Source organism: Poecilia reticulata, chromosome 13 (genome assembly GCF_904066995.2).
Source record: "Poecilia reticulata chromosome 13, P_reticulata-male-v2, whole genome shotgun sequence".
Classification (NCBI taxonomy): domain Eukaryota; kingdom Metazoa; phylum Chordata; class Actinopteri; order Cyprinodontiformes; family Poeciliidae; genus Poecilia; species Poecilia reticulata.
This window is the reverse complement of record NC_088842.1, coordinates 7,518,196-7,539,037: the sequence shown is the minus strand read 5'-3', so window position 1 is coordinate 7,539,037 and position 20,842 is coordinate 7,518,196. Positions and strand designations below refer to the sequence as shown.

At 38.1% G+C, this 20,842-nt stretch overlaps 1 protein-coding gene across 5 annotated transcripts in view; it reads right to left on the bottom strand.

Annotated features, from left to right (window-relative positions):
* The window catches only part of dixdc1a (DIX domain containing 1a), a 31,231-nt gene that overhangs the window by 1,130 nt on the left and 9,259 nt on the right, over positions 1-20,842 (bottom strand). The window contains exons 1-15 of one of the 5 annotated variants that reach the window (XM_081614931.1): positions 13,720-14,048; positions 13,423-13,599; positions 8,549-8,706; positions 8,305-8,453; positions 5,938-6,027; positions 5,612-5,665; positions 5,439-5,489; positions 3,778-3,882; positions 3,608-3,661; positions 3,345-3,491; positions 2,476-2,553; positions 1,447-1,608; positions 1,288-1,354; positions 1,005-1,113; positions 456-564 (exon numbers count right to left, since the gene is read on the bottom strand). In XM_081614931.1, the coding sequence (XP_081471057.1) occupies positions 456-564; positions 1,005-1,113; positions 1,288-1,354; positions 1,447-1,608; positions 2,476-2,553; positions 3,345-3,491; positions 3,608-3,661; positions 3,778-3,882; positions 5,439-5,489; positions 5,612-5,665; positions 5,938-6,027; positions 8,305-8,453; positions 8,549-8,706; positions 13,423-13,445 (1,356 nt within the window). In that variant the 5' untranslated portion in view covers positions 13,446-13,599; positions 13,720-14,048. Of the gene's footprint in view, positions 1-455; positions 565-1,004; positions 1,114-1,287; positions 1,355-1,446; positions 1,609-2,475; positions 2,554-3,344; positions 3,492-3,607; positions 3,662-3,777; positions 3,883-5,438; positions 5,490-5,611; positions 5,666-5,937; positions 6,028-8,304; positions 8,454-8,548; positions 8,707-13,422; positions 13,600-13,719; positions 14,049-20,842 lie in introns of those variants that run through there. The other 4 variants (XM_081614934.1, XM_081614935.1, XM_081614936.1 and 1 more) reach the window with 4 other exon arrangements.

The following is a 20,842-nucleotide window of genomic DNA, read 5'->3' as shown; positions in this document are numbered from 1 at the left end:
AAAACAAAGTTACTTAGAAGCTAAGTTACTTAGCTTCTAAGTAACTTTTCAGCAAGATATAGGTGTTTTTTTTAAGTCAATAATTCCTTCATATTGATGAAAAATTGCCAAGTTTCACTGATAGACTATTTCACTAATAACATGAAAAATGTCTGGTTACTCCAATATCTTGCTGAAAATTTGCTGGTAAGTTAAACTTGTCATAGTTCAAGTGTTCAAAAGATATTTGCAGTAGAAACTAGACCAAAATTATCTGGTTAGATTTGTTTATGTTTTTGTAGCCTCAATCTTCTTTTCTTGAAATACTGGCATGTAAAATCCCAATAGTGGCATTAAGGTTTGTTTTGTAACCAGACAACATGTGACAGCATTTAAGGATCTTTTTGGAAGAGAAGTGGAATAAGATTTTATTATTATTTTTCATATTGAAAGTGATGTTAAAATGAGTGACCTACCTCTTCTTTCACTGTGCCAAACTCTGGGTCAAGAGCCTTGAAGTGGTATCTGAAATTGCCATGTCTGTCTACAGCAGCCTTAAAGTCTCGCAGTGTCACTTCACCCAGCCTGCAAACACACACTGTCAGTCATGATCTATGCATCCATACATGCCAAGAAACATGAAGCTTTACTAGGATAAAACCACAAGCTGCCAAAGAACCCAGTTTAAAGCTCTGGACATGCCTCAATCAGGCTTCAACTCTCCAGAGGCAATTTGTTTTTGAAATTGGACATAAGAAATATATCTTCCTACAGGAAATTAATATATGACAGAGCATTGGGGTCACTTTAAGAAAATTAAAAAAATAAAATTACAAGAGTGAAGTCATAATATTATGAGAACGACATCAAAATTTAAGAATAAAGTGACATTACAACTTTATTCTCATAATATTAAGACTTTATTTTTGTAATTTTATTTTTTTATGTTATTTTTTCTTAGTACGGCCCTAATGCTTCATTGCAGGAATAAACTCATTACTATTCCAAACTTTTTTTTTTGGCACCTTTTCGGGATGTTAATCAAAAACGGAGTGAGCGAGCGATCTGTGAAGTAGAGCACTTTAGTAGAGACGACAGCGTCTAGTCCCGGGCTGCTGTGCGAGTGCGCCACTTCTGAAAAATAATGAGACAAATAACTTTAACTAAAAAAAAATCTATCCCTGTAATGGTTCTGATGATCCACCTCCCACATGTGGACGTGTAATAAAGGGGATCATTTGATTTAAGTTAGGATGTTGCTGGGGATGACGAACGCTGAACAGAACACAAAGATTCTGCTCGTCTTACTGGAGGTCGGTGGCCAGGAGTCACGGTCTGTCGAGTTGGCTCTGCGTCCTGGCGATTTAAATTCTTCCTAGAAGAAAAACATATTATACAATTACTCCTGGAAAACAAAACAAAACAAAAAATAAACATTTCAGAGCAAGCGTGTGTAGCTGTTCGTACTCCTTTCTCCTGTCTCCGCTGGTTGTCCAAAGAGTGGAGTCGGTCCATGAGGCTCGCTACGCCTTGCTCCAAAGTGTCCAGGGTGTGATGCTGGGGGTCATGACCTGAGAAACTGTCCCTCAGACTGCGCAGTGCTTCCCTGACGAGCTGCAGCTCCTCACCCTGTGGCAAAACAGACTCAGTTCAGTTCACTTTCACAGAGTTGAAGCTAAAGATGATGGAGATGGCAAGGAGGCTTTTCAACCTCCAAGACAAAGAACATCACCATCAATAAATTATCACAATACCAGTAAAGAAATATTGCCAGGACAGACCCAGCCTTCTAAACAATCAGCTTAGTTAGCTTTTCTAATGACTTGCTCCGATGTTGCTAACTCAACAGATAATGGCAGAGTGAACTGCTCTCTCCACAGCAGATATAAAATATCCACAGCATCTTGAAGGACCTAACCTATCATTTAGTCCCTTATTGCATTCAGATTCACTGTTGCTTCTCCATTCCAGTCTGTTGTCTAGGTGAACAGCGAGTTATTAAAAGTGCTTGACATTCTCCTGTTTCTCTGTGAATAAAACAAATCAGATGACTGCAGATTTCCATTCGAGGTGAGATGGTTGTTCAGTCTTCATGCTATAAAAGAAGTTTGAATTTAACACCTTGAAGATGGGCCTCTGTCGCTTTAAAAACCGCATCTCAAAGGCAGAGCTAGTTCCACCCAGTTGTTTTGAGACACTCCAGGAATGTTTTTGATGAGGAAATAACATTAAAAGCTCAAAAAAGCCAACATATTACTGTCCCTGTAAACTTTTAGTATTTTCCAGTATTTTCCTTATAGTGTTCTGAATGACTCCCCAAAGCTTTTCTTGTCCCAGTTTTACACACACTGCATAACATTTCGCAACATGTTAGCAGAATCACATAAAAATCATTATACAGCTCTAAAAAAATTCAGAAATCTGCAGAATTTAGAATTCTGCACACCTTTTTTTTTATAATTAAAAAGTAGTAAAAATCCAAAAACTGACACGTACTTGAGCGTTGTGCTGAAATGTTGAAGGAGAAGTCGACACCACCAAGTTGTTACAGCCACCATTCTCACCTCTAAATGTCTGTAAGATGGAGACATGGAAGAGGGGAAAATACAATTAATTTGGAGCTTTTTTTTTTAAGTATTATTTTAACTAACTCACAAGTAAAAAATATTTATGTAGTCACTAACATGTTTTTACAACCTCAATCATGTTCCTCAGCAAGTAGAATCTTGACGCAGGGTTTTTCTAATCATCTGGTATAATTCAGATTCATATTTGACTATGTATCAAAGACCAGACATTCATTTTAAACTGCACTAAGTTCTTCTTTTTAAATTTCACTTAAATTGTATGTTGCATTATTCCAAAGTCAACGATTCAAATAAGTCAATAAATCACTGAAATGAAAATTAAATATTATACCAAACCTCTTAATACACCTTAAACAAAATTAAATAAAAGTTTATTCCCCAGACTAAGAGCTTTATTGTTGTCAAAAACTCATAAACATATTAGTGACTCGCTTTGTTGCTCTACATGCTATGTTTGAAGTTACAGTAAAATTTTGAGCACTTGTGTTTATTTTTAAGTAATTTTGCTTCAAGAACAGCTCAATAGTTCAGGAAATTCATTAAAAAACGCTAAAAAAAAAACCTTCTCTGATTAATGCGCTGTTTATTCTGCAGTGAGAACCGGTCTCTGTAGCCTACAACGCTGAGCTGAATGAGAAAACACAGCTTTGTTTTCAAGCTTGGCGCTGTCTAAATGCATCAGTGGTTCCATTGTATAAATGATTTGTTGTTATGATAAGAAGAAATGCGAGCCCCGTCATGTGCGAAGGCTCTCTGATGATTGTTAGGTTTATTCACACTGAAATGTTGGATTGTGGCGTGGCGACACTGCAACCGCGGCGCTCTCCGTACCCGTCCGTGGCCGACTTCGTGTGCTTTTTGCTGACTTTCATCGGGCTTCTGTTGCTGCAGCAGCCTGTCCTTCTTCCCCAGCTGCTGCTGCTGCTGACGTGGTTTTGACAAAACAGACGGGGAAAAAAATATATATATATAAACGACAAAAGTGATTACCTGCACGCGAAAAGAAAATCCATTACGGTGTAAATAATGAAAAGCTGTACCTCATATTCGGTGAGTAATTTGTTCCTTTCACTCAGCTTGCATTTGAGCTCCTCCTGCAGGCAGGCAGAGTGGGGAATACGGTAAGCTCTAGATAGATTTCTTCCACGTACACTTGTATCCCAGCCAGATATTTTATCAGGTCAAAAAAGGAAATCATCACTTGTCTCACATTTTCTCCTTCCAACTGATCTTTGGCCATGTTGCACCTCAGTAGCTCCTGCTTTAGCTGCAGCACGGCGTCCTCCTGCACTGACAGGCGCTGCTGCAGCGCATCCTAATGAGAGAGATGGGAAGATCAGAGAGATCAGAGCGCAAAGGCGTGCAAATTGTTTCCATCTCATCAACAGCTATCCACTGTTTCTTCTTTTTTTTGTTAAGGAATCAAATTTAAACTTTATATATGCAGAGACGCAACAATCAACTGAATAAAACTAAATTTCCACCATTTTAGTCTGTAAATGGATCAAGAAACAGGATTTACTTCGACTCACTGGTTTTAAGTTTAATAAACATATGTTTTGATACGTATGCAAGAATCATTTTGTATTTTTTTGTCATTTTTGTTGCATTAAAAACTACTATTTCTGTTGTGGGAACTGTCATGTATTTCTTCTGCGACAGTGAAGAGAAAGGATTTCTCAGTTTTAGAGTTCTTCAGGTTTTTACATTTTGGTCACACTTAAATGTTTCATACCATCAAATAAATTGCAGTATAAGACAAAGATAACCTGAGTAAACACAAAAAGTAGCTTTCAAATGATGATTTATTATATCAAATCATCATTATTCGATATTAAAAATATAGAATACCGTATTTTCCGCACTATAAGACGCACCTAAAAACCTTCAATTTCCTCAAAAGCCGACAGTGCACCTTATAATCCGGTGCGCCTTATAGTGCGGAAAATACGGTAATCTAAACCGGGTGTCTATAATCTGAGGCTCTTTGGACCTTCTTCTGTGGCTCTTTAAACTTAAGCTAAAAATAACAAATCGCTAACTAATATTTCTAAATGCAGATACATGTTTCAGTAGTTTTTCCAGTTGTTTCACGGAATAATTCCATTGCTGCATTTGACAGCAGAATGACACTAAAAGTCACAATTATATTCTTTATTCTTTAAAGTCTTAGGTTTTTTCTCCCCCGTAATAAATAATAATAATAAAACAGAAGTAATCTATATGGGGGCAAATACTTGTTACAATATATGGGTTATTAAATTAGTACAAATAGAAATTGGAAAGTCAGACTTTAAAGAAAACTAAATCAGTACTGGCCAGAAAAGTCTGATTGGTGCACAAATCTACAAAGTTTTGTTATTTATTGTGAGAAATAATATGTTATGATAACAATCCTGATACATCACCATCACAATAAATTCCAATTAATGTTTAAAAAAACCCAAAACTGTCCAATTAATGTTTAAAAAAACCCAAAACTGTCAGGATTGTTAGTTGTACTATTTTCTCCTCTATTTGTTCAATGAAAGCGTCAATAATATCAATAAATTTGAGAATATGTCTAAATACAGTTACAGAGTGAAGTTTAGTGATACAAATCACACTTCATTATGTGACTGGTGTCCTAGAGAAGCATCTTACAAGTGGGAATGCTTTTCAAGAACAGTATTTGTGTTTGTGGGGCTATAATTGCGGTGACACACATACGCAGCCACACAGTTACCTAAAAAAAGATTTTATGCTCACAACAGAACAGCAGAACATTGTGATAAAGCTTTAAGTGCATATCGCCTCATCCATTTAAAATAATAAAAAAGATTTACGTCCTTCACTCCACTTTAGTCCCAAAGATAAGTTAAGAGGTTTTACCTTGATGGCCTGAATGTGTCGCGTCTCCTGTTTGTGCCTCAGGATCTCCCTCTGTGAGCCACACACACACACACACACACGCACGCACACACACACACACACACGTGCAAACACCCTCATTACACAAAAGGAAGCTCATCTATATTAATTGGAATTACAGTTCCTCACTGTACCTTCAGATCAAGGCCCTCTTCCATGCTTTGGTCCAGACGACTGCGGATTAGAACCTTCAAAGGAAGAGCGCATGAGCAGGATAATTAGAGAAGGGGAGAAAATGTCAGAACGCATGAAGAGGCAACAGAAACGCGTGACAGCGGGCCGGCAGATCAGAGAGAATTCATCGGCTCGCTGGCTTCTCCCACCAACACCCCAGAAGGGTGTGACGGCTAAAAAATATCATCACAGGGAGAAGAGGCCTGACGCGGGCACTTCACGCAAGATCTGCAACCAAACGAGGCCTTCTCAGGTTAGCAGAGGGAGAAAGGGAGCCGGAGCGTACCAGCTGCTGCTCTGCGGTCGTCCGGCCGTCTCCGAAGCTCCCGGATTCGTCCTGGTCCTCTTCAGGGAGGGAGCCGTGCAGCAGCAGACCCTGAGGGGGACAATATGGGAGAAGGAACGCGGATCAAAAGTCGGAGTTGGAAACGGTGGCGTTGTCTTAGGACTGGACAATACATCGATCAATATACATGTGACAGAATATTCAATATATAGGATAACTCTGCTGCGATGGACTGGTGACCTGTCCAGGGTCGCAGTCGCCCAAAATATCTCTGGAGATAAGCACCAGCACCCCTCCTGTCCCCACTAAAGTCAAGGGTTAAAGAAAATGGATGGATGGATAACTGATCAAGAACCGTAAAGCACTCTGGGGGATGTGCAGACTGAAAGGCTTTAGCTGCACAACCTCTCACGGTCAGCTAGCAAGGTGAGTGGCATTGCTTTTTGGTTACCAAGCAACCAACCTGTTGAGTAACCAGCACAGCAGCGGTTTAAGGTTTTGCCACCGTGCCTCATAACTTGCTTAAAAATAAACAATGGCATAGAGAGAAAACCAGAGATGCACAGATCCGATGTTAGTATTTGTATTGGCCCCAATATTGAAAAAAATTCTAGATTGGGTATCGGTGACGATCTTCCCAACACATAAGAGCGAATCTATGCAGTCTAATTCTATGCTTTGTGCTCTGAGTGGTGTCAAGGTTTATTATTTATTTTACATTATACTTAGAATTTCTAATTTCGCTTTCTGAATCATCTGAATTATTGTTGCAGTTTATTTTTTACATTTGACCAAGACAGTCAACCTATTGTTTTATTCAGTTTTAGTTTCTTTATCATATATTATATTCCTAATTCCATGACTAAATGGATAAAAGTTGTTATTTTTGCATGTTTGACCAAGCTTATGAAGCTATTTAGTACTTTATTGTGCTGTACTGGTATAAATCAATTTACAATTCAGTACATTTACGCCTGTGTTTAAAAAAAGAAACACTAAGTCAATTCAGCAATGTTTTTCTGTATTGGATCAGTATTGCCCTATGCTAAAGTTCAGATATTGGTATCTGTATCAGAAATTTAAAAAGTGGATCGATGCATCCCTGGTGAAAACAGGAAATGTCACGCCAAAGTTTGGCAGTATTTCAGATATTCAAAACAAAAAAACAAAAAAACTAATCAATTATCAGTATCATCTGGTATGAAACTCTTGTATAGTGATATGTTCTGGTTATGGGGATGCACAGCAGACTAGAACCAGAAAAGCTCAATGGTCTGGAAGAATTGATATGTGAAAAACTTTAAGGGGTATGAATACTTTTGCAAGGAGTCTGAGAAACAAGGCAGTGCAACTGAGCTAAATAGAAAATGATATCAAACTGACTACTGTATGTGGAAGAAAACACACCTCTGAGTCCTCAGACATGTTTATTTATAGTGTTTTTACAGTGTTGTTTTTTTGTATTTCTGCAGCTGCACTGCTGAACACAAGAAATGGATGTCTCTATTTTTAACTACAAAGGAAGAACACTGCTTTTGTTTTTTCTGTCTGTTCTGAGTAAATGTACTTGTACTATGTTTAGCTAAGCAGAGGCACATTTGTTGGCACTGTTTCCTTACAGCTAAAACGTCCTGGGTTCAAATCCCAGCACAGACTCTTCCTGCTCGGAGTTTGCATGTTCTCCCCCATGCATGCTTTAGTTCTTCCTCCAGCAGTCCAAAGATGTGCATGTCAGGTTAAATAGTGTCTCTAAATCATCCTTAGATATTAATATCTGTATGCAAAGTATGGGTAAATGCATAAAGACAAGATAGGTGGATAATTTGTTAAGTTAATAAAAAAGGATGATTCGTATTTTCTTTTTTTATTATTGCAGTCCATTTTTTTATATCACATCGTGACTGAAAAGCGTGAAATGCTGATAGTCCAAAAATACAAATTTGTTCAAATTTAGCAGTTAATTAAATAACCAAATAAATTAATCACCTAAGTGCAGGAAAGGATTAGGGACACTGAAGAAAAAAAAAAGAATTGAGACTCTTATCTTATGACCTTTGATCTCAGAATTCTGACCTTTGAGGACAGAATTCCAACTCTGAACTCAGAATTCAGAATTCAGACTTTGAACTCAGAATAGATCTGAGAAGATTGATGCAAAATTCTGGGGGAAAAAAAAAAGGTCAATTTTTTTTTTCCCCAGTTGCTCCAATCCTCTCAACTTATCTCCGTTTACTTGTGTGATTCAACCCACTGAAAAAGTCTACTTTGGCCTGGATGAAATCTCATCACATGCTGCGTTCGTCTGCAGCTGTTCTGCCTCCATTCCGAGACCGGCCAGTTTTCCGGTGCGTTATCACCCGGGGTTACCTGCAGCCGGAACACCATCCTCCTGGCCTCCTGCATCTCCTTCTCCAGCTGCTCCTGGTGGACGTCCAGCTGCTCCTCCCAGGACTTCTCCTCCTCCTCCTGCCCGTCACGGCCGAGTGTGGGACACAACCCACAGAGAGGCACATCCTCTGAGAGGAAGAGACAGGGAGAATGAGCTCGGATGCTCGTTTTTGAAATAGCATGATATTTGGCTTCTACGAGAGTTTGCGTGCCGTAGACCGACCCGGGACAGATTTCCTCTCTGCCGGCTCGGATTTGTCTTCCAGAGTTTCCCCCTGGTTATCAGGCCGATGAGGGGCCGCTTCTCCTGCGGGGACCTCAGCAGACTGGGCGATAACGTATTCCTCTTTGGGGGAGTGGGCAGGGCTGGCGGAGCTCAGGCTGAAACAGATGGTAAGAACAGGCAGGGGGGTTGAAAATGTGTACACAGGCAAGCTGAGAGCAGTAAACAAACCTACAAACGTAGAAATGGAGACTGGAGATTTCACTTCTTGCCAGATGAAAATCTGAATTACTCCCATCTTGAGAAAGCAATTTAAACACAGATCATTTATAATCTTGATAAATAAAATCCGGTCTTGCAAAAGTATTTCTTGCAGCGTTTCATTTTTTCTTCTTTTTTTTTTTTTTTGACATCACAAGCACAAACTTCCTCTGCTTTAATCCCCCCCAAAATTTAATTCAGCTCACTCAACTACCATGATGTAGTTGGAGATGCACCGATTTGAATATTTGGGCTGATGTCAATACCCAATATTAATATTGCCGTTATGGCCAAGAACCGATATTTACAGACATTGCATGTATTATATATTTAAGTTTCATTGTCATTTAAAAAAAATGGTCACACCACTGGACTTTACCAATGTTGTTCTGCTTTAGTTAAACTACCCACAATCCTGTGCTGCATGACCGTCACGCTTACATGACCAAATGCTAAATGACCAATCCATTGTAGAAACAAACGGCAACAAGTTGGAAATATAATATCAACCAAGTTTTTTTTATTTTATTTCTTTTTTTATTTTGACATGTTAAAAATGACCGATATCAGCCGATGACAATTGTTGCTGATATATTGTGCATTTCTGATTTCCAATCAGATGATTAATATTTTTTGAAAAGCAATTTTGCTTACAGAGACATCAGAATCCATTCTATTTATGGTTTTGGTTGCAAGAGTCTGATTGCCTTTTTATTTTTTGTTTTTGATTGTTGTGATTTATTATGAATTTTTTAAATGTCTTCCAGTTCCAGTGTTAAATGTGCTGTACGAAATTAAACTTAATTGGTTTTTGAAAGGGTGAACTTGCATTACCGTGACATTATCAATACATTACTTAAAAATGATGTCAAAAACAACATCACTGGAACAATTTATCGTACAGCGATGTTTGTTATCAAAACAGGCATGAGCACAAGTCTTCTTGTTTTAGCAAATATTGATGAACAAGTTGCTACATAAAGATCAAGAAAAACATCGGAAAGGTCAGAGAGTAAGTTGTGCAACAGAAATTTAAAACAAGTTCACCCAAGGGCTGTCCAAAAATAAGATATTTTTTGGTTTATATGTTTGTAAAACATTAACAAAAATACAGCCAAAAAACAAGACCATGCCAAAAGCTACAGGCAAAAGAGACTTAAGAAAAGGCAGCGAGAATTCCTGTCTAGTATTTAAAGGCAACTCACTCCAAAATTTGGAAACCACAACAGAAAAAGTTGAATCACCTCAAAGTTCCCACCTATTTTTTGGGACAACTAAAACAAATCTAGAAACACTCAGCGTGGAAAAAATCTTAGATACAAAAAAAAAAAGCTATCTGAACTCAACACCCTGCTGCTAGGAAGAAAAAAATATGAGGAAGAAAAAAAAACAGCAGCTTAGCGGTGGGAGAAAGCTGTACGGAGAAACCAAAGAATGGCCCGAGGGATTCTATTTGCACGGCTAAACATGTTTCTTCCCATAAATAAGCAGCACGATTTCGACTTCATATGACCAGGCTTTATGCTTATCTGCAGGAATTACTCAACACAAGCAAACATCACAACAGAGAGCAAACATTTGTGTCACTTTGGAGTTCACGCTGCTCCAGTTTAAAACCAACTGAGCACATTCCTGCAATATCTTCAGCTAAACTGGAATCATGCCTGAAGGAACCAGCAGCAGCATGTGAAACTGAACTAGGGAAGCTGCTGAGAAGCCAACACTCACGTTTCAGATGTTAGCACGGTAGCATGCAGACAAAACGCAGAGTTTATTGGTTTCAACTGAAGTGAGTTTTCTTTTCACTATTATTTTATCTACGTGACTGAATGGCTGTTTTAGGCTTCTGTTATGTTATTTAGAACAAGTCAAAACATAATTTAAAAACCGAGTTACATGTTAAACCGTTCTTAATCCACAAGGTAAATAACGGTTTAATAATAAAGATGAAAATAAAAAAAACTAAAAATCTTCAAACGAGGTGAAGGTTTTGACATTTATACTAATATAGATTTGTCAACATTTTTACTATGAAACTGAAATCAAAGGGAAGGAAAAAGTTTTCTGTTGTTTATAGATATAAAGATGGATGAACAGACCTATATCTACACTTATATAGTTATATGTTTTTTGGTTTTATTTATTTATTTTCCTTTTGGCGTGGTACCTTAAAAAATAATTTTCTTAGGGATCTGGCCACCCCTACTAAAAACTTTCTGGGGCACCAGCGCACTGGCCCTTAAGAAAATAAAATAAAAAAATAAAAACCAAACATTTAAAGTTCTGGCAGCATTTCTTGTCTTTAAACACATCCCTGAAGTTGTATGATAGTCTAATTCAATAGTATAACAAAAAAAAAAAAAAAACACGAATAACATTTAAGCTCATGTTGAGCGCATGTAAACGATTCAGAAAAACAACTTATGTTCATCCTTTGTCTTTAGTGTTGACCATCAGCTGAACATGCTTTATTCAAGAATGTTATGTTGTCATAATGGAATGTGAGAATGTCCTGGTGGAACAAATTGTTTTGTTTTTGTGTTTTTTAAAGAAACAAAAAACTTCACCTTATGTGTGTATATAGGATGAAATAACTAAAGGGGCACATGCAAGAGCCTCAATTTAAAATGTGGCTTCTTTTAATCCAGTTTTATAGAAGAAGATGACCTCCTAAAACATGTCTGCCTTCCCTGAGAAGGATAAAAGCATCAGATTTTAGTATCCCCACTGATGTTTCTTGAGGCCACGTCAAAGCAGGAAGTGATCATCTTATCAGATGCTGCTGTAATTATCCTCAACTGTTTTTCCAGAGCAGACCAAGGAGCTGTTGGCTCCTGCAAATACCGTCTCTGCATCTGTTGGCGCTTTTGGAACAGACGCCATTACTCCAAAAACCATTCTGGTGTTAGAAACGGAACAAATACCATGCAAACCGAGAACATATGGGTTGAGCCGGAGATTAGGCGCTGCATGGGATTTGCACAGGATGAGCTTTAGTAGCATCAGATTAACAGGATTTAATAAGTTCTGGAGGAAAATGACTGCGAGTGCACATTTGTTCATCCCAGTTAATATGCAATTTAAAGGTACTTTGTTGCGTATAAAAGAAAAACATTTCATCTAGTTCACAACTGACCTCAACGTTTCTAACCAGCGGTGCCCAGCTATTAAAATTAATTGTGGCCAACAAAGCTTCTCCACCTTGTAGTAGTATACAAAATATGCCTTGTTACCTTACTCTATTACGCTGTGTTTTTATCTTAAAAGTACATTTATCTCACACTTTGAAAGTATTTTTAAGATGCTAACAATAACAAGTCGGTGGTAGGTTTGGACAGTTATTGTATTATTTATCATTTACTACAATAAATTTCTTATGATAAGAAATGTATCATGATAAATTCCAATTAATTGAAACTTTGGTTGATAAATGTCGAACTTTTGGTCAGTTAGTTTCCTTTTCAGAACCTTTGGTACTGACCTGCATGTCATTCAATACAAAAATGCGTTCAAAGGACTTTATTACATTTTGCGTACATTTTTACGTAATGCAAGTTTAATGATGTTCTATGACATTTCAAAGCCCTGCAGTTATACAGCTGCCCAAAAAAAGAAGTAATAAATGGTTCTTATCACTTTTATCGTCATCACAAGAGCACCACAAAATATTGTGATAAGACTTTAAGTGCGTATTGCTCACTTGTTGTCAGTAGACGGAGAATATGTTCTGGACGGATTAGATGAAAAATTTATTTGCTGACCTGTTTGTAAAAATGTGATTTGCATTGGAAAACTAACACTGTACATCACCCTAAACACAAAATCCTCTCTGTGAAACATGGTGACAGCAGGGCAAGGGAAGCTGGGATTGAGACTAAGACTAAATCTATGCTGTAAACTAATTGAGAATCTGTCTAATTCTGAATATTGATGTTTATGTACCTTAGCTAGCTAGAGAGGGAGAACTTGACCCACTATGCAAAAATGAATGAACAAAAGTTTGTAGAGACCTACCCCAAAAGGCTAACAAATACAAATACTAATGCACCTCATGTTGTTCAAATTAATTTCTAAAAATTTGTGAAAACATGTGCTTCCCTTCTGGTTTACGCTTACGATTAAGCAGTGCCAAAAATTTTTTTTATCTGTCATATAAAGCCTAATAAAATATTCAGATGTTTGTTGTTCTCCCAAAAAGTTCAAGCGCTATAAAAACTTCTGCAAGGCACTGCAAGAGTAATTATATGTAACCTGGCTCAGAATAGTTCTGCTACATACATCAGTGGTTGCTAGGCACTGGAGGCTCATATCACACAGACACCAACGGTCACACCCACATCCACCGCAATGTAAACATGCAGCAATCACTGGCTTCCTTTGGGTTGTAAAGTCTTCAGTTTACGACGAAATAAATTATTATGAGTATGATAACGATCCACATGTAAATCAGGAGATTATTCTGAATGCAGGTCTGATGCTCTGTGTATTTCTGCCGCTGATGAATACATGCACTGTCGATAAAAATAGCTGCCTGTAGGCTGCTTGGCGTGTAATGTTGGAATAATAACAATGTTTCTTTTTTTTTTCTTTTTTTTTAAATAGCCGTGTCCTACCATTTCATCTGCTTCGCTCCCATGCTGTTGTTTGTTGCCTTTTACCCTCCCACACAGTCGGACTTGTGCATCTGGGTGATGCCCCGGTTCTCAGTCAGGACCATAGCCCAAACAGAGCCGGAGGCTGCGGGGAATGGGGAAGGGGAGCAGCCGCCGCAGGAGTCTCCACGTCGCACACTGTGTTCAATCAGAAATAACAGCACGGTCAAATCCACTCCTGCAGCACAACGCTACAAATCCAAATCAAAGAAGAAGAAGGGGAAAAAAGCCCGAAACCTCGTTTCCCCGAAATCATACCAAAGCTCGGTCCAAGCTGGCACAGAGAGAGAGAGAGAGAGAGAGAGAGAGAGACGGCGCGCGCGCTGCAGCTCAGCAACACCAGCGAATGAAGTCTGCCGGTTTTCTCATCGCTCTCACCAGCTCCCTAACACGAACACAGCGTCTTTGTGTTCCCTATGCATCTCTTTCACTCCTGTGTTTTCTTTTTCTGTCGGCCCTTTTTTGCATTTCTCCCCCTCGTCCTTCCCTCTCGCCTCTCTCCTCCCTCCTTCTGTTTCTTTTCTGCTTCGTCGCACTGGCTTTGTAATCAGTTCTTCCTTCTTTCAGAGAGCAGAGATGTCAGACATTGCTCTGGCTGTCTGGGTGTGTTTACCCTCCCCCCCTCCTCTCTCCTATATCTCCAGAAGGAATGAGGTTTTCTTCTTTTTTTTCATTTTTCTATGTTCCTTATATCATTGCATGAAAAATTAAAAATAGTGTAAGGGAAGGAAATGTCAGGAAGGTTTTTTGTGATGGCACAATAAAACCAAAAAAGTAATTTTAGGAGCTTTATTAGAGACTGAATTTCGATTAATTAAAATGCAATTGAAAACTTTTATCTTAATTGCATGTATCAGTTCAGTTAAAGATACCTACTATGCCGCATTAAATCACTAACATAAAAAGGTACATGTGTCATGATCGTGTCTGTGTATTTATTTTTAGGGTTTTTTGTGTTCCGTTTCCTTCCTGTGTGTGTCCGTCTGCGTTTTCCCCGTTGATTGCTTCCCAGGTGTGTCTCGTTACCTTGATTACCCCTGTATTTAGTCCCACCTGTTGTCTGTGTTCCTCGTCGGGTCCTTGTCTAAGTTTGTCGTTTGCGCGTCTAATGTCAGTTGTTTTCTTGTGTCTGCTCGCCAGTAGAACTGTAAAGTCCTGACTAGCGTTAGCTCTCGTTTCCAGTCCTGTGAATCAGTTGCTACCGGTATTTAGCTGTGCGCTAATCTCTCTGCCGTGCTGCCTGTGTTGGACTGTTTTGAGCCTTCATCATTAAACTCATCATCATCATTATCATCATCACCATACCTGGGTCTCTGCGTCACTCCTCACCACCAACTCAACCCCACCGCATGACAACATGTATAGCAAGTGTTAGTTTGTTCATTTTCATGAATATGGATTGCAGCTATGATGAAAACCTACCTTTTTAATTTTTAATCTGAAATGTCGAATTTATTTCTGTTGGTATTAGAGGTGTGCAGTATTGCATATTGTGGTTCCAATCTGATACCAAGTAAACAGAACCTGTATCACCGATACTGATACCAACTTATTATTCAAGTGCGATACATCATCAAACTTCTGACCTCTAGGAGTTACTGAGGCTTTTTTCCATTCAACTATTTAGTTAAAACCTAGGACAAAATTTAGATAAAGTATATATGTGTCTACAAAATACCTTAGTAACATATTTACATGATAAACAAACAGAATAGGAACAAAACAAATTTGAGCATCAGTTGTGCAAAAACAATAGCTTGAGATCAAATCATAGCAATTTGTTTTCATTAAAATGAAATTTCAAGAGGGAATCTGAAACTAAAGTCAATCTTATCACACTATCGATCCGATACTGAAACCGACTTGGTATCGATATTATCAGGATTTTGAATCCATCAGCCCATGTCTAGTTGGTGCAATGATGGGGATCACAACCACCTGGAGACTGTCATTGAAACCTTTCATAAGGGGACTATCTCACAAAAGAAACAAGGAAGCTGTGGTTCTACATCCCAGCTTATGGGATCCATTTTTCTCTTGATTTTGCTATAATCCTCCACATAACGTTAGCACTTTTATTTATTCCACTATTTACCTACCAAATGCTACGAGTTGCATCGTAGTTTATGTATTTTTGTTTAAGTTTGTTGTTCTTGTTTTTCCAGCTGGTGAAGAGTACAAACTCGTAGTGATTTTGCACACAGTATTACTGATACATATATGCTGTATTTTACCATTTATACTCTTTGTTCCCTACCATGATTTAACACACCTAACTGCAGAAATTAACTGTAATTCAGGCCATCAGGCCATGTCGTATACGACATTGTAGGTTCCCGAAAACAGCAACCTACAATAGCAGCTCCTCTTGCGTTAAAAAGCAACGACGAACCTGCGAATAAAAAAAAAAAGTGTCTAATTTAAAATGTCTGTGACAGCTCACAGAAATGAAAGGCTTTCTCGTACGTGTGTGGTTTTTATGGTAATCGCCCCTGTAAGAGGCTTTTTTGCCATGGGAACACTATCATTAAGTTGTTAAAAATGTTGCTGGTGTCATCAACTAAACTGTGAAGCAGCTCTTTATGTGGCAGCTTGCAGCTCTGTCCAGAGCCAAATGACAGTCTTAAATTGTGTATAAGCATCATCGGCGCATGCTTCAATGAGCTACTGTGCTGCAGACCCATGAATATGTATGTGACGCAGAGAGAGACTGATGCTGCAGCTGATTTATAGGCAGAAAAACAGCAGAAGCAGGAGTGTGCCTGTCCCCGACAACAAAAGTACAAATATTACTTTGGGAATATATTTTTTGTATGATAACGCATCATGCTGGGTCTAACTCGCAGCAAGATCTGATAACTTTGCTTTTCTGTAAAAGTTTTAATCTTTAACTTTTTCTGCACTTTGTCAACACAAATTTCAGTGTGTTTTAGTCAGATTTGAAGTAAAGAAGAGCACCATTGTGAAGTTAAGAAAGAAAATGCACGATATACAAAAGTTTTTTTTGTTTGTTTTTTTTTTACTTGTAAAAGTAAAAAAATAAAATCGCATGTGTTTGTATTCAGTCCCCTCAGACAATAGCTCAAACATTTCGCTGCGATTACAGCAGCAATAGTTTGGGTAGCTGTTCCGTTTTGATGGGGAAAAAACATAAGCAGTTTGTGCAGAAAAAGCAACAGTCCGACACATTCAGCATCTCCTCTTGAAGCCTTTCAGCCCCAATAAAGTTGTTTTTGTTTCCTCACGCACTGATTTCCATTCCTTTCAGGGGTACTTTGATTGTTTTTGTTCACATATTAAAAACACAAGGATGAACTCGGGTCCCAAGGAGCAAGACAATAAAATTTTGGCAGACAATAATGTTACTGTGGGAACTGGGAGGTGAGATAGGGGGTAGGGGGGGGATTCGAGATTCATGTATGGAGAATGTATAAGCATTGACTTCAGTGTCGAAAATGTGGATGGAAAGTCATTCCAGAACTCGGGGGGGGCCGCCAGGAGGGGGGGAAGAAAGCCTGTTTGCCGCAGGGACAACAAGCTGGCAGACAATTTGTAAATCAAATGAGTTGCTAAAATAGAGCAGATTGTTTGCGCACTCACAAGGAATTTTGATTGCAAATTATTACTGTGCCTGCTACAAAACATAAGTTATCAAGGCTTTTTCATTTTAGTGACCTTGAAACAAATATTCATGAAGCACCTCTGATAAGGTTTTTTCCCTTGGTATCCCATTTATATTTATTGTCAAACTCTACTGAGGTAAGAAATATTTAATATTTAGTGGAGGAGTAAAAGAGAAAAACCCAAGTTTCACAGGTTCTCTGTTACTCTGCTTTTATAGATTGGTTTTAATCCCATTTTTAACAATCCTAATTTTGAAATGAATGGTTGTTTACTTCTTAATAAAAACATTTATTCTATTGTAAAATGATACATATCTTCCAATAGGTGATATTCACTGACAAAAGTAAAAATTTCAATACTCTTTATTTTTTCTTAATGTCCAAGAAATTCCTGATTTACTCACATCTAGCTAAAATTTTTCTTTTAAATTCCTAATAATTTTGAAATGTCTCAGATAACTAAGTTAATATGGACACTGTATTCAGTTTTAAAGTGGCTTAAAGCTGCAGTAGATAACGTTTTAGCCTGGCCTTTGTCTTTCTCCCCAATTCTGCTTGATTCTCATCTCCCTCCATCTGGGATTTCTCCCACTGAGGTGAATTTCTAAAGTAGGATTTCAACCGGGCCAATCAGTGAACAGAACGAGAAGTTGGGAACCATGACAAATTGTATTCTGCCTGTAGCATAGCAATGGCGGCGGAGGAAGTGACCAAAGTCATTCAGTCCATGGTGGTTAAATTGAATTAACATTAACAGGTTTGTTCTGCTTGGCACTTCCCTCTTCAAAAATAACCAACCAGAGCCAGGAAGAGTGCCACTGTCAATCATGCTCAGACGCTCTCCACTGCTTTCTGCAGCTACACACAAAGCTGCGATGTGTACACAAGTTTGATTGACAACACTAAGACCCTCCTCCTGGCTCTGATTGGTTGTTTTTGACCAGGGGCGGTGCATTATTGCAGATGGCAATAGGACTACAAGAAGAAGGTAGATGGTGAATAAACAGCTCAGACTATAAGACAAACTGTGGACCATGACTGGATCTAAAATTAGTTAAATAATATTTGCTTTTATCCCCAAGACTCAACTAAACTTACGATGAGACATAGGATCTAACACAATCTCACTCAAAAACAGAACAATCGTGAAATTAAGTACATTAAAGCAGGTTACGTCATAGTCAAGCCCATCATTTTGTGACTTCTAAAACGCCTTGAATCACAGTCAGGACAGCCTGAATAGACCACAGCCTAATTGGTTTACACAAAGTCATCCATCTTGTTTGTGTGTTGTCTGCAAACAAATTATCCTAATGACTTTACATTAGAAAAGGACATGGCGTATTTTGGATGAACCCCGTCTGAGCTCCGTGTAGTGTTACGTTGGTCCCACTGAGGGCTGCAATTTAGCAAAAGTAGGTTACAGAAAGAGTTCCTGCTTTTAGAGGTAACTTGGGTTTATTTGGGTCAGATTTCAGTCAAGAATGGACAAGCAAAGCTCTCATAAAGCCCAGTGGGTTTTAACGGGATCTCAAGTGGTTTGCAGCTTCGAACGGGTTTCCATTGCCATGTTTTTAACTCCATCCATCTTCCTTTCACCTCTGACCATATTCTCCATCTCTGATGAAGTGAAGTATCCCTGCGGAACGAAGCGGCACTGTCAGGATGTGTGTTGGTTGTCTGGCCCAAATGCAAGCCAGAAAGTTAAGTTTTAGTCTAATTTGACAGTGGAATGTTCCTTCATGCTGTATCCTGTAGCTGGCTTGTGGCAAATTGCGAACAGGTCTTGTTAAGGATTTCTTTTATTAATGTTCTCTAACAAACTTTGGAGGTCTTCACATAATAGCTGTACGTAAGCAGTATCATCTAACTTCTCTTTAAATCTTTCACGTTGACAGGGCTAAAAGGTTTTCAGTATGAGGAAGAAAGTTGGACATTGTTTGTTTGTGGCAGGACGCATCGTCCTAAAGAAAATGTGATAGATCAATGCTTTTTTTTTTGTAAAGATCTGCAGCATTCACTCCCAGTATCTGAATCTTTTTATGAAGTTGTTGCATTTAGATATTTATGACCTGGAATATGAGAAGTTTATATTGCAAGACAAAAAAAAAAGTAAAGTGTAATAAATGGGTCACCATAGATTTTAGCTTCATGTGTAACTTTCACTTCCAAAACCCGATTAACAAGGTCTTTTTCTTTCCTTTCCCAACATTTTGTGCTTTCTGAGTTGCACTATCTTCTTATTACTTGTTTAAAAATAAATAAATAATTCTCATAATACTGCATCATTTACTTTTTTTTCCCCTTTAGTTGTTTTCTAAAATAGAAAATCCATTTCCTGCCCTTCTCGTTTGTCCCCATATGGATCTTTATTTAACTTCTCAGCAGCTTCTCTGCCTCACATTTCTCTCTTATTACTGGGACACGTCCTTCTCTGTTATTTGCCATGAACTAGTCTGTATTTAGATCCTCACCTATGATTAAATAACCGCTATGCAGAGATCCTGTAATATAAAGTGCAAAGCACAAAGATTTTACCTAGGAAAAGTAGTAATAGAAAAAGCCTCACAATAAACTCTGCTTTTATTGCAGTAGAATGATTACACTATAGAAAAAAGTAAAATTAATGTCTGAGTTAATTTAGTGGAGAGAGGAAAAGTAATCGAAAAGTAGGGTGGTTGTGCAGTTAATACTTTGCACAACCACCCTTTTTCCCCCCAGAGGACAACACTTAGTTTTCTTCGATAATATTTCACAAGGTTTGTGAAACTAGATAGCAGAATCACTGACCATTCCTCGTTGCAAAATCTCTATAGATCGTTCACTGTCCAGAGTCATTTCCTTTGTCCTCTTCTCTTCAGCTCACTCCACAGGTTTTTGATTAAATTTAGGTCAAAAGACTGAAATGGCTGTGGGAGAAGGTCATTTTTGATTGATAAACAATTTATATGTTTATCTGGTCGAATATGTGGATTTATTAACAAACTGAAAGATCCAGTGATGGTACATTTTCAGATTTATTCTTCAAAGCCCTCCATGTTTTCTTTCTATTTTTTTTAAGATGTCTTTATATTTCAAAGAGTGAGGATGATATTTACTTTTTTAAGGGTACAAAGAAAGGACCATTCCTCTTTGTACAATCTGCTAAAACTACCTGTGGTTGACTTTAGCCATGTTTGCCCATACAACATTTGAAGTCCTGGAGCACTTAGAAAACTTAGCAAGCAAATGTTAAAATATTTTTTCTCCCTTACTATCTTCCCCACTGTGTGTGGTTGCCAGAAACTTTGATGCTTGTCTGACTCTGACAGTTCAAGTATTTAATTATTGCTCTAAAAGCAGATATCAGCAAGTGCAGGGCAGTCGTTGGTGTCATACCTATGAATATTAACACACAACTGTCTGACTTGAAAGCCATAATCTCTTGTATTGTCCAGAAAGAGAAATGAGAGTCCGTCAGACCATACTGTATTTTCACTTGAGACAGGAAGTCATAAATTTAAGATTCCTAGACCTCTTGATGAAATTATAAAATATAAGTACCAACACAACCAAGAACAAAAACATATACCCCTTACTTATATGCACATAACATTACTTATTATGTAATGTTATGTGTCATATATATATATATATATATATATATTTATTTATTTATTTATTTATTATGATATACACAAAGAATCTGCACAACTATCAGACGCCAACTTAACAAAAGGCTCCCCAAAGAAAGGCGCCCCATCTATTAAATATAAAAG